A 13550-nucleotide genomic window follows, 5' to 3' on the forward strand; every position below is an offset into this window, starting at 1 on the left:
TTGAGGGGCCCTGGCTAAGACCACTTGCTGAGGTAAAATTGTACATTGAAGGGCAGCCAAGGACTCTGTCTTAGTCATAGTTCTCCAGAGGACAGGAAACCCTATCTCAAGAAAAAAAGAAAGAAAGAGAGAGAGAGAGAGAGAGAGAGAGAGAGAGAGAGAGAGAGAGAAGGGATTTATTAAAATGGCTTACACTATGTGGTTCAGCTAATCAACAATGGCTAGCTATGAACTGAAGGTTCGAGAACCCAGTAGTTGTTCATTCCCCTAGGCTGAACGTCTCAGCCAGTCGTCCGTATACACTGGAACATTGGAGAAGTATACTCTAATGCCAGAGAAGGGATGGACTTATTAGCAAGGCGAGAGAACGCAGGCAAAGAGCAAAAGTTCCCATCTTCTATGCCCTGTGTGTAGGCTGCCAGCAGAAGATGTGGCCCAGATTAGAGGTGCATCTTCCCACCTCACATGACCTGGATTATACGTGTGTCTTCCCACATGAAGGATCTGAATTAGAAGTGGGTCTTCCCACTTCAAATGATTCAGTTAAGAAAAAAAAAAAATTCTCACAGGGGCGTCCAACAATTTTGCGGTTTTAGTTCATCCCAGATATAGTCAAGTTAACAACCAAGAATAGCCATGACAGACTCCCTTCTGCCCACAGGTCAAAGAACATGTTTTTCCTTGACTAGGACAGGGCTCTCAAAAGTATATACATTTATTTTTATTTTGAATTCTATGAGTGCATGTGTTTAGAAATGTGCGTGAGTGTAGGTGCCTGTGGAGGCCAGAAGACAGCGTCAGATCCTCTAGGACAGGAGTTACAGGTGATTGTGAACTGATCTGTGAGTGCTGGGAACCCAACGCAGGTCCTCGGCCAGAGCCATGAGCACTGTTAGCTGCTAAGCCATCTTTCCAAACCCTGAACATGTTTTTTAAATCCTCTGGTGAGATGAGAAAAGAGTAACGGTAACTCAAGTGTATTTTAACTGAGCAGGGGGTCCTGTTACGCTAATATCCTTACTTGAAATGTCTCTTGAAAAGGAGAAACTGGGGATAGGTCCCTCGGGAAACGTGTGTGAGGGCCTGGGTTCAATCCCCAGCATCACTTAAAGAACCCGGAATTTCAGAGAGCATCTAAATCTAGCCTTGCACTGGGAAAGCTTGCTGGCTAGCTAGTCTTGCCAATCAGTGGGTGCCAGTGTGAATGAAGGTCATGAGCTTGGCCTCAGGCTCCTTGCTCCTCTGAGCCTCCCTGCTGGCCTCATTGCATCATCAACTCTCACGGACTGCAAGCAGGCTCTGTAGTGAGAGGCCCCTCCCTGTCTCAGGCCATGTCACCTCTTTATATTCCCTATCAGATCATTTTAAAGAAAGATAATTTTCCACCTCCTCCTCCTCCTCTGTTTGGTGCCTTCTGCCTGAAACTCTGCTCTTGGCTGAATAGCTGTACCCTTAGGGGACTGAGGATCGATCCATCCCTGATTCTCCAGCTTCTGATTCCCAGTGATGTGAGCCCTGGAGGACCGTGGCAGATAGCAACAAGAAACAGACAAGGCTGTGGGGTCTCTGGAGGGAAATCAGCCCTCTGTCCTGGAGACCCGAGGGAAACCCAACCCTGGGGAAGCCCAACCCTGCAGAAGGGACTGAGGTCAGGAAGGGAGCAGGGAAGCAGCGTCCTCGCTGGATGTCCTCCTAATACCTCCCCTAGCCAGACACAAAGGAAAGATGCAGTCCGGCACCTACCCTTAGACGAACCCAACCAGGACCAGAGCAGAGCATACTGGGAGTGTAGTCCAGACACTTACCTGTGGCCAAACCCAAGGTCTGATGCAGAGATGCAGTCCCAGCACCTACCTTTAGGCAAACCCAAGCAGAAAGCAAAGTATTATGGGGTTTGTAGCCCGTGTGGTTCCACCACACAACACAGCTGACTGGAGAGTGGATGTGGGGTGTCACAGCCGCACCGCAGCTGTGAACCAGTATTGCCCCTGCATAATTCCCTAACCTTAACTGCAGAATCGCACACTACGTGCACTGATCCGTTTCCATTGTTAGGACCAAACACTGGAGACTGAGCAGTTTCTAAAGGCAACAGATTCTTCGGTTGGCAAGGGCCCCCAGAACCGCCGTACACAGTTGGTCGGCATTATAGTAGGCTGTGGATGAGGAGAGGTTATATGGAGATAGCAGACAAGAGAAATCCCTGGTCTGGCTGTTTTATGCAGCCCTCTTGGAAAAGTTAAGGAGCGTCCCATGAGAACTGTGACCTCCCACTGGGCTCCATTACCTCCAGTTATCCCTAATGTACGCTGACTTGGATGGTGTGGGATAACAGGACGTGCGGGCATCCCATTTCTTTGGATGTTTCTATGTGTATTGGAGCCCTTCGGCTCCTTAAGGCTCTGTCAAATGTCTATGAATATAGCTGTCCGTTTCTTTCTCTCTTCTCTTTCTGAGGCGTGTGTGCTTGAGACAGGGCCTCACTCTGCCACTCATGCCTGCTTTGAACTCCACTAGTACTACATTCAAACCTGTCCCTGTCATTGAGAGGTTCCCTCTCCTGTGTCTCCTGTGGGTTCCTAGTCCCTCTTGATGCTCACCTCTGTGCAAAAGGCAAGCCCCGCCTGTCTGCCTGGCTTATGGCACTGTCTCACCACCACTACCTCACCACCACTACCTCACTTCCATGCTTATCAGGCTCCCCGAAGCCTCGAGCTTCATCCTCACTGGGCAGCCTTAGTAGTCCTGGCACTGTATTCCAACTGCAGGGCTGCTTCCTCCCAGCTTCTGGGTAGTGGTTTGAATACCTCCACTATTTGGAGGTATGGCCCTGTTGGAGGAAGCGTGTCACTGTGGAGGTAGGCTTTAAGACCCTTGACCTAGCTGCCTGGAAGCCAGTATTCTGGTAGCGGCCTCCTGCACCGTGCCTGTCTGGATGCTGCCGTGTTCCCACCTTGAGATAATGGACTGAACCTCTGAACCTGTAAGCCGTCCCCAATGAAATGTTGTCCTGATAAGAGTTGCCTTGGTTATAGTGTCTGTTCACAGCAGTAAAACCCCAACTAAGACACCCTGGTCCTTCTTACTTAAGAAAACTCTGCTTTGAGAGGCTCAGAAACTGTCCCCAAAGGAAAACCAAATCTTTTAGTTTGCCTCGTTAATTTAGAAGACAAGGGGAAAGAAGTATTCCCTGCATGTGGGTGTGGTGCTCCAGTGGGTGTGGTGCTCCAGTGGGTGTGGTGCTCCAGTGGGTGAGCAGTTAGAGCTGCCTCAGGGTGAAGCTGAGGAACAAGGGACAGGCCTCAAGGCACCAGGAACATCAAGACTAGGAGCTCTGAACCTGAGTGAAGGCCCAGAGCTGTCATCCCGCCCTTTGGGAGACTGAGGCGGGAGCATCCTGAGCTCATAGGCTGGGGTGCTCATGTGGAAGCATGTGCATCCTCCTCAGATGTTAGATCATCCTTAGAAGAGGCCCAGCACCGGCACTGTGGAGTGCTGCAGGCACCTGTGTGGTCTCTGCGTCATCCGAGTTGCATGCCTGCCTTTGCGCTTTTTAAAACATTCTCAAGCCCTAGTTGATGAGAACCACAGGTTTAAACCCAGGGAGACAAAGGATCCGTTTAGCCCCGTGGAGTTAGTTCCACGCCCGCTCTCCAGGAGTAGATAGATGCCTATAGTGGCTCGTCTGCAGGGCACGCTCGGGGGCTGCCCAAAGTCCAGGCAGGGTCTAACCTCAAGTTTGGAAAAGGACATCTGTAGGACCCAGGCCTAGTGGAAGCCCCAGACAGTCTGCCCGTTGGCTCCTTCTAGACAGCGCTTCAAGCATGGTTCTGGGTGGAAACAGATAGCGGCACATGATAGCTAACTTCATCCCATGCATATCAGTTACAAATATATACTGTCAGAGGGCAGCACGTGATTGGCAAGGACACATTCCAGCAGGACCAAATTAAACTCCACATTGATTGCCTAACAAGGCAGAATTATAAAAATAGAGTTGAAGAGACCAGGAGTGTGGCTCGGCAGCAGAGGGCCAGCCTCTAGAGTCAGCCAGTGAGGGAATGTGAACGCAGCCTGGGCTATGGCACCCTAGATCCCATCTTTCCCAAACTGCACCAATAGCTGTCAAATCGTGGCTAGGAGCTGAAATACAACTGACACTTGGGGGAATGGCCTAGAGAGGTGCCCTGCTCAAGGCCAAGGTAAAGCAGTTCTGTTTTCCTGATTAGTTTAACTTTGAAGGTTCTAAAAAAAAAAAGCAATTTTCAAAACAGTCTTCCTAAAGAGGGGAAAAGGCCAAGTGTCTCTGTCCATCTGCACCACGAAAACCTGCTACCTGAGCGTGGTCACATCAGAGAAGGTGAGCACTGAAGGATCAGAAACCCAAGACCAGGGCCAGTTGACTTTCTGTGCCCAAGGTGACACTTGCTGCTGTCGTCCTCACGGGGCTCTTTTCCTGACATGGCCTCACAGTGTAGCCCTGACTGGCCTACAACTCACAGATCCGCCAACCCCAACCTCCCAAATGCTTGTGTTCAAGGCGTGCGACACACATCCCATCTCCCGTTGAGCGCTCTATGAAGACCTTTCTATCCATCCACTAAGGTGCTCGCTTCCTGGCTTAACCCCCTTTCCTGGGAAGACCAGACTCCAGCGGACATGGTTTTGGGGTCCTGTGTATGGCAGGAGGTGGATTTGTACAACCCCAGATGACTGAGAGACAGCCATGCTCCCAGGTTTCACCATGGTAGCACTTGTGAATCTTAGAAGCATGGGTCTCACATAGGCTGGGGTAGGGAGTCACAGAACCTCCCATCAGCGCCACAGCTTTCCACGCTCACGGCCTCTTCATCCCACTCTCTCGGCTGACAGCCTCACTGATCACGCCAAACCCCAGCCCCAAGATGACTGCCCACACACTCCTCTCCTCATTCACAAGGGCATGGCAATCACGGCCTCTGTTAATACTTACTGATGCGGACGGGAACATGGCGCACAAACCCAAGGTCCTGAGTTCAGATCCCCAGAACTCATGCAAATGGCAGCTATGCCAGTACCCAGTGAACAAGGTAGACGAGAGATGGAAAATGAGATCAGCCTCTGGCCTCCACCTGCGCCCATATGCAGTCACACCACATGGGGGGGGGTGGCAGAAGAAAGAAATGCATGCTTACATACTTCCAACCAGCAGAGATATTCCTCCCCACCCACCGCCACACCCCGGTGGAAGCTGATCCCGAAAGAATTTAGCTGCAGTAGCATAATGAATGAGATGACGATGAGACAGCAGATAGCGTGTTCCAGAGGCTCACACCCAGCCTAGAAATCCACCCCCCTCCCAAAGGAAGTAGTTATCGTCTCCAGTTCACTCAGGAAACTGAGGCACAGAGAGATGAGATGAGTTGTCCAAGGCTACACAACTCGTGATTAGAACAATTTGGATCTCGACTCTTTGAGACCCTCATTACAGAAAATATGGAGGCCACTTGACTGTAGGGTTGGATCTTTAGCGTGGCCACACCCGTATTAAGTCTTTTCCAGCTTCCTGATCGTTCTTCACTTTAGGGATTTTCTTGGTCTCCCTATGGCCAACAACAGTTCCAAAATGTCTTCCAGTCATCCTGTCAAGACACAAAGCCGACAACCACAGACAGGAAGAGAAGGGGCTGTGTCCTGACCTTTGACTCTTCTCCAGGAGAAACTCTTTCCCAGAAGTACCCGGCAAGCTGACTTGCGCTCTGGTATCCTGTAACTAGGTCATGTGACCAGCACACCCATAGCAAGGCACACTCCGCCACCAAGGGGAGTGGGGGGGGGGGGTGCTTGAGTGGTTCGTGTAGCCCATGAGTCTTTGCTTCAAACTTCCTAGCCTCCCGTATCCTAGAGGAATGTGTTATCCTCTGATATCCCCACAGTTGTGTATCTTTACCTCCCCATCATTCATGCATTCAACAAACACTTGCTGAGAACTTAATGTTTGTCAAACATACCTTGAGATGCTGATGGACATCCAGGTCCTTCCAGAGTGGCCGTTCAGGAGCACCACTGTCCACTGTAATTTTGCACCGTGTGCCCGTGGGTGGCTGTGGTGCTCCACATGCGACCACTATAGCTGAATTTTTTGTTTCTCTGTTTAATTTCAGTTATTTTAGAATGCATACTTAAAAGCTGTAGGGAAGCCCTATCATCATCCCAGCACTTGGAGGGACAGAGTCGGCCTGAATCCTCCATAAGCAATGAGTGCTTTCATAAACCCACAGTAAAACAGGCCGCTGGTTACCTGTGGGCAGCCCAGCTCCTGGGAGCCACAGGGCCTGCTGTTAGAATCCTTCCGAGATGTGTAAATGCATGTACCCAGGGACTGGGGTGGTGGCTTAGCTGTCAAGAACACTGGCTGCTCTTGCAGAGGACTCCGTGCCCACATTGGACAGCTCACAGCAGCCTGTAACTTCAGCTACTGGTGATCCACTGCCCTCCTCTGGCTGCCACAGACAACTACATTCACATGCGTCTTTACAACCAAACACACACACATACGCACATACACATGATTAAAAATAAAACAAATCTTAAATAAACCCATGTACTCGAGTCTGTCCTGAGAACCCTCTCGTCTCTCAGCAGTTAGAAACCTGGTGTTGGGAGTGGCTGCCCGTTGTCTTCTGGGTCCTGCTGGTGCTGCTCTGAACCCCGGTGACATCCTCCTCAGAGACCCTGGCTCTTGGGCCCCGGGGATGCCACTGTCTTCCACGTGGACTTTCCTCCCACATCTGTATCCTCATCCTTTCCTGTGCTTGTCCTGTGGTGTCCTCCAGAGGCCTGAGGTGGCCGCCCCTCACCACACGCCTGCTTTGTACTCAGTGTTTCTTCTCCAGGGGTCCCTTTTCCACTGCTTCTGTCTGCTTGGGGACACTCGGGAGCCTGTCACCCTGTTCCCTGTCATGTTGTACCACTCACCCACAAAATATTTAGGAAGCATAAGATGCTTCGGGACACCGCCAGAGGAAAGATGTCTGTCCTCTTAGAGAGGAAGTAGGGTGCTGTTTTGGGCACATATGGATCTCAGTTTGGACCAGGATTTGAAATGCAGCAAGGTGAAGAAGAGAGGCCAGGGAGTCACGGTGTTCCTGACACCTGAAAGAAGAAAGTTGGCTTTGGGGACAGTGAGGGCTGAGCCAAACTCTCATGGTTGTGGTACAGGATTTTCTTGGAAGTCTCACACACAATGGAAGTGTGTGTGTGTGTGTGTGTGTGTGTGTGTGTGTGTGTGTGAGAGAGAGAGACAGAGACAGAGACAGAAACAGAGAATGTATGTGTGTGTGCGCGCATACGTATGTACATATATATGTGTATGCGTGTGTGTGAGTGTATGTGTGTGTGAGACAGACAGAGACAGAATGTATGTGTGAGTGTATATGTTTTTGTGTGTGTGTGTATGTATATATACACATATGTGTGAGTGTGTGTGTGTGTGTGTGAGAGAGAGAGAGAGAGAGACAGAAACAGAAACAGAGAATGTATGTGTGTGTGCGCGCATACGTATGTACACATATATGTGTATGCGTGTGTGTGTGTGAGTGTATGTGTGTGTGAGAGAGACAGACAGACAGAGACAGAGAATGTATGTGTGAGTGTATGTGTTTTTTTTTTGTGTGTGTGTGTATGTATATATACACATATGTGTATGTGTGAGTGTGTGAGTGTGTGTGTGTGTGTGTGTGTGTGTGTGTGTGTGTGTGTTTGGTTGTTTTGTTTTTGAAGCAGGATCTCACTATGTAGACCAACCTGGCCTGGAACTTACAGAGATCCACCTGTCTCTGCCCCTAGAACAGTGATTAAAGGCCTAGCCACAGTGCCTCGCTCTACCAGAAGGCCTTTAACTCAGACACCTCCAGCTCAGCAGGCCTTCCTTCAAGTCCTGATGTCCCCATGAGCCTCCTCCTTCCTCTCCTGTCCTATCTCCATTGGTACCAGCTCTTAGTCCCACACCAAACCCTGATGTCACCTTATTCTCTCCCTTTCCCACACAACGCTTACTCTCTGGTCGGATGCTCGGGGAATTAGAACTCCTCACCACCAGGATCCCCCGTCAGCTGTTCACTGTGGCGCTCCCTGAAAGCCTGGTACCTAAGTTTCGGTTGAATGAACAAACGAGTGTCTTTTGTTCTCCACCATGACCCTCCCCCATCCAAGTAATCTCTTGAAGGTCAGGTTCTGCAGGGTGGGGGCGTGAGGCTGTTCACACCTGTGGTCCTGAGTTCGAGTTCCTTCTCGGTGTGACTCAGACCTTTGTACACTGATTTCTGCGAGTCTTGGCATCCTCCTCTGTAAAATGGGCCGTGAGCGGCTGGCAGCCTCAGCTGCAGGCCGGATGCAGCGCACCCAGGCAGGCTCCCTGATGCACAGCGTTAATGGCAGCTATATATAAACCAGGGCCTCCTTTGTACTCACACCGCCTCTGCCCTACTTCTAGCCCTCATTACGCCGGCCGCTCTCACAGCTCCTTCCTCACTCGGGCTTCATCGCCACCAATCTGTCTTCTCAGCTGTCAAGCTTGTCTTCCCCTTGCCAGCCCTAATCATGTCCCTCCTCTGCTCCACAACCTCCTGTGACTCTCACTGTCCACAGGGCAAGACACTCCCGATAGTCCCCAGGTCGCAGCCTCCTGATTTCTACACTCCCAATTTCCTGCCATCCTTCTGGGGGAAGTGGGCGAGGGGACAGGAGCTCTGACCTCTTGGGAGTCAGCTGAAGTCATGCTGGGTGTGAGAGATGTGGGTGCTGGTGCTGGTCTGAGGCCTGGGCCAGCTAAGGCTAAGAAGGTCTCACAGTGAGCTCATTTGGGACAGCTCTGGGACCTGCATCTGAGAGTTTGTGACTGTGCCCTGGGTCTGAGCTCCCTGGCACTGTGCTCTGCTGTTGGGGTCTCCATTTCCCAGTTTCCTGCCTCCTAATTCAGGAGCCACAGAGGACCTTGCACTTGGATCTGTGTGCCATCCTTGGGCTAATTGCATATCTAACACCAGCCCGGGCCCTGCTCTGCGCCTATCACTAGCCCTCCCTCTGGCTCTGGCCTTGCCCCACCCTGGTATTTGTTCATTTGTTTGTTTTAGTTCAAGGGTGGCCTTGAACTCCTTTTGTGTCTTTGAAGAATGATGATAAGTTGGAGGAGGGGTTGGAGCAGAATGAGCAGAGTCTGAGAGTGGGGGAGGGAAGGGATGGGGCTAATGGCGCAGGGCTTTGGAGAGCATGAGGAGGACTCAGCGATTGCTGAGGAAGGTCTGAGAAGACAAGGGACATGATGGGGGGGGGGGGTGCTGTGACAGTACAATCCCAGTTGGGTACAGTGTCCTACCTTTGTGGTCCCAACCCCTGGGAGGCTGGGGCAGAATGATCACAGATTTAAAGCCATCCTGGGTTACAAGTGAGAACCTGTCTCAAAGAGCCAAGGGTCGATGGTGTATCTATCTCAGTGGCAGGGCTTGCTCAGCATGCTGTGGCCTTGGAGTCAGTACTACAAGCAACAATGATTAGTACTGGATGTTGGAGCTGGGGATCTAGCCTGGAGGCTGAGTGTGTGTGGCTGGGAGTGGTGGTTCATACCCATTATCACAGCACATAAGGGGAGGCAGGAAAGCTGTCCCCAGTTCAGGACCAACATGGGCTGCAAAGTAAAACCTTGTCTTAATCATATGTATGTTGTACATATGTATATATAATTTAAGACGTGTGTGTGTGTGTGTGTGTGTGTGTGTGTGTGTGTGGAGAGAAGTGCATCTCATTAATCTCATCATGAGAAGTGCATCTCATTAATCTCATAGTGCCTCATGCAGCAGCAAGAAAGAAATCCCGTGTCAAACAAGAGTAAAGACAAGGGCGGGCATCTGAAGGTTGTCCCCTAACCTCTATAAGCAGCCTGTGGCAGTGCATGCCCATACACACCATCCACAGGAGGATACGTGCAGGTTTGACATAAATAGCACGCCATTCCATAGAAGGAATGTGGGCTCCTTGCCTCATTATGGCATTGGGTCATCCTGGAAGCATTCACTGTGGATAACAGAGAATGGTTGAACTTTGCATAGAAGATGGTTAACTATATTATGGAATTAACTTTACCTGTTCCTTTTAGTTGTTTAATATGGAAACATTAAATATATTTGTTTAATGTGGAAAAGTTAGGTTTCTACTGGGCAGCGCTGGTCTGTTCTCTTCTCCCTCCACTTGAGCCGAAAGACATTGCCTTGTGGATGTTAGACAAACACTCTGACACTGAGCCACACCCAGCCCCTCACTGGGGGGATTCTAGGCAGGAACGCTACCCCCTGATCCACACCTGATCCCAACCTGGATAAGAGCACGGGGTGCTGCCCCCAAGTGGTAAGGAACTGTACTGGCGTAAATACCACCACTTCCCCTACAACCCACCCTTCCCCAGTTGCCTCTCTCTCAGGCATTTTTTTTTCCTCTGTACACATCACTCTGACATTTGATGTGTTTACTGGGTTCTCTCAGCTTCCTCAACACACACAGACCCTTAACTCCTCTGTGCACGCTAAGCAACAGCTTCTGTCTGCACAGAGAGAGAGGAAAGTGAGGCTCAGAAATAGAGTGCCTGTCAGAGGGAATCTGAAGAATCCCAAAGAAAACTGCAAAGTTGGGGTGAGCCAGGCGTGGTCGGAATTCCAACAGTCAGGCGGCTGTGATACCAGAATGACACAGCTCAGGCCTGCGCCGTATAATAAGATACTGTCTTCAAGTGTGTGTGTGTGTGTGTGTGTGTGTGTGTGTGTGTGTGTGTGTGTGTGTGTGTGTGTGGACTGAGACAGGAGGATTTCTATGAGTTCAGTAACAGCCTGGCCTACATAATAAGTATGCTACGTTGTGATACTGTCACATATATGTATTTACAGGGTGGGGTGACTTATGCTTTTAATCCTAGCACTTGCGTGGCGGAATCTGCAGGAGGGTCTGTATGAGTTAGCGTCAGACCTGTCAAAACTACACAGTGACATAGTGTCTCAAAAAAAAAAGTGTGTACAGACACGCTTAGTTATTTATCATCTGTAGAACGAGCATTTTGTGGAGAAAGAGAAAGGAGAACGGGGGTCACTGGCTGTCTCTGCTCTTCTGTGTACCCCAGGCTAGCTGGCCCATGAGCATCTTGGGACTAGAGGTGTGTCCCCTCTCTGTGGGTACACATATGCACTCATATATCACACACACATGAAAAGAAAAGGGGGGATAATAAGTCACCTCTCATTCCAAAGGACAGGAGCCGTCGCTGTCACTCAGTGGGAGACAGAACTGAGCTGACGCGGCCTCATCCCCAGCTGAGGTACAACCCCACTCACCTGCCCTGACCCTAACTTCTGTGTCTCGCTGTCATTTTCTCCTGTAGCATCTTGGCCACTGTCGGGACGGAGTTTGACCTACGGACACTGAGGGCGGTTCGTGTGCTGCGACCACTCAAGCTGGTGTCTGGAATCCCAAGTGCGTGAGTCTCCATCCTTCGAGAAGATTCTGCTTAGGGCCCCCCCCCATTCCCATCAGGGCATGCTCCCCATAGGGGTCCCAGGAACCAGGTCTATGTGGTCTGGAAGCAGACCAGAGGCCTCAGCCATTTATTGAGCACCTACAGCCTGCCAGGAGTCATGTTCTGCACATGGCTTCTTTAGCACCCAGAACCTATTAGAGAAGCTATGGCACCGTCTCTGGGTAAGTGGGTACAGAGACTTGAGATGGTTGGATAGTTAGATTAGGGTCAGATCAAAGAGAAGGGGCCCAGTGAGAGTCAGTCTGGCCTGGGAGGTAACCCTGTGATAGTGACTGATGGCAGAACCTGTGAACACTGCACAGAGAGCCTCCAGTGCTCTCATTTCGCCACTGTGCTCCATCAGTGGATATCCACTGCACAGATGAGAAGGGTGTGAGGCTCAGAGGAGTTCTTGACAGGCAGGTAGGATGAACACAGGGTCTGTGCACATTCTCCTGCACACTTGTGCTCCAGGGATGTCTGGGCTTCACGCCATGGGGCGGGGCGGGCTGTGGCACCGGCTCAGGATTCTGTCCCCAACGTTCAAGCCAGACCAGATGCCTCCAGAGGGCTGTTTCTAACCCACATCCTCACCTGATAGAAAGCAGAAAGCAGTTACTCTGGTGGCCGAAGGACGGTTCCGCTCATAGAAGACTTACCACAACTGTGAGGACCTGAGTTTGGCCACAAAGAACCCTTGCAAAAACAAACAAGCAAAAACAAAAACAAAAAAACAGCTGGGTGTGGTGGTGATGTCTGTAATTCTGGTACTGGGAAGGTGGGAACTGAGGCTCCCTGGAGCTCACGGCCAGCGGGTCTAGCTAAATCAGTGAGTACCAGGTTTATGAGATTTGAGGAAGACACCTGACATCAACCTACACACACACATATGCACACACACACACACACTCGCACACTCGTGTGCACAGAGACAGACAGACAGATGGGTGGTGGAGACAAGTACTACACTGCCCCTGCACTGCGCTCCATGTATTGGCATCATTGACCAGAGTCACTCCCATCCAGACCTAAATAGGTTTCTCTGGGGGGTTGATGTCTCTCAGTACTTGCCTCATCATGGCTTCCCCCTCAGCACCGTAAGAAAGTTTAAAATTAAAATAAAAAGATTTCCCAGCTGACTTCCAGCACATTTATTTTACAGGGAAAAGGAGCCCATAGCCAGGCTCTGGGAGCCCAGCAGGCATCGGTGTCCCATTAAATTAAGAGCAGGTGACAAACCAGTACTCACACGCGGGTGCTACTCACCCTGGTGGATAGGGTGAGCGAGACATTTGCTAGGATGAAGGAAGGGAACAAGAAGGTAAAGTGGCCTGCAGGCCTGCGCTCCATTCTTGGACCCTGTATGGAAAGCCCTGCATCCTGTGAGTCGTCCTATGACCTGCATGTGTTCACTGTGATACACACACTCACACACTAGATAGATAGATAGATAGATAGATAGATAGATAGATAGATAGATAGATAGATAGATAGATATAAAGGAGAGCTACAGAGTTGGCTCAGTGGGTAGTAGCATTGGCTGCTCCTCCAGTGGACCCAGGTTCAGTTCCCAGCATCCACATAGCAGCTCACAACTGTCTGTAACTCTGTTTTGGGGTTCTGACCCCCTCACACAGACAACCATGTAGGCAAAACACCAATGCACATTAAAAAAAAGTCATTAAAGTTGGGCAGTAGTGGTGCATGTCTCCAGCCCCAGTACTCAGAAGGCAGAGGCAGGCAGATCTCTGTGAGTTCAAGGCCAGCCTGATCTACAGAGCTAGTTCCAGGACAGCCAAGACTACACAAAGAAACCCTGTCTTGAAAATCTAAATAATAATAATACTAACAATAATAATAACAAAAACACTTACCTGTGTAGAGCACAAGGAAGATCTCCCTCACATAGTCTGCCCAGTGTCCGTGGGCTCCCCACTCCCAGGTTCAGTGGCTGAAACAGTCATGGGTGAACAGCCTGTCTGATCCGAGCACATGGCTTTTTTTTTTTTTTTTT

At 50.4% G+C, this 13550-nt stretch overlaps 1 protein-coding gene across 12 annotated transcripts in view; it reads left to right on the top strand.

Moving 5' to 3' along the window:
• Nucleotides 1–13550, top strand: part of Cacna1a (calcium voltage-gated channel subunit alpha1 A) — a 283383-nt gene that overhangs the window by 142650 nt on the left and 127183 nt on the right. For all 12 annotated transcript variants that reach the window (XM_029532727.1, XM_029532724.1, XM_029532734.1 and 9 more), the window contains exon 5: nt 11402–11493. In XM_029532727.1, coding sequence (XP_029388587.1) covers nt 11402–11493 — 92 coding nt within the window. The remainder of the gene's footprint in view (nt 1–11401; nt 11494–13550) is intronic.

Source organism: Mus pahari, chromosome 20, assembly GCF_900095145.1.
Source record: "Mus pahari chromosome 20, PAHARI_EIJ_v1.1, whole genome shotgun sequence".
Taxonomy (NCBI): domain Eukaryota; kingdom Metazoa; phylum Chordata; class Mammalia; order Rodentia; family Muridae; genus Mus; species Mus pahari.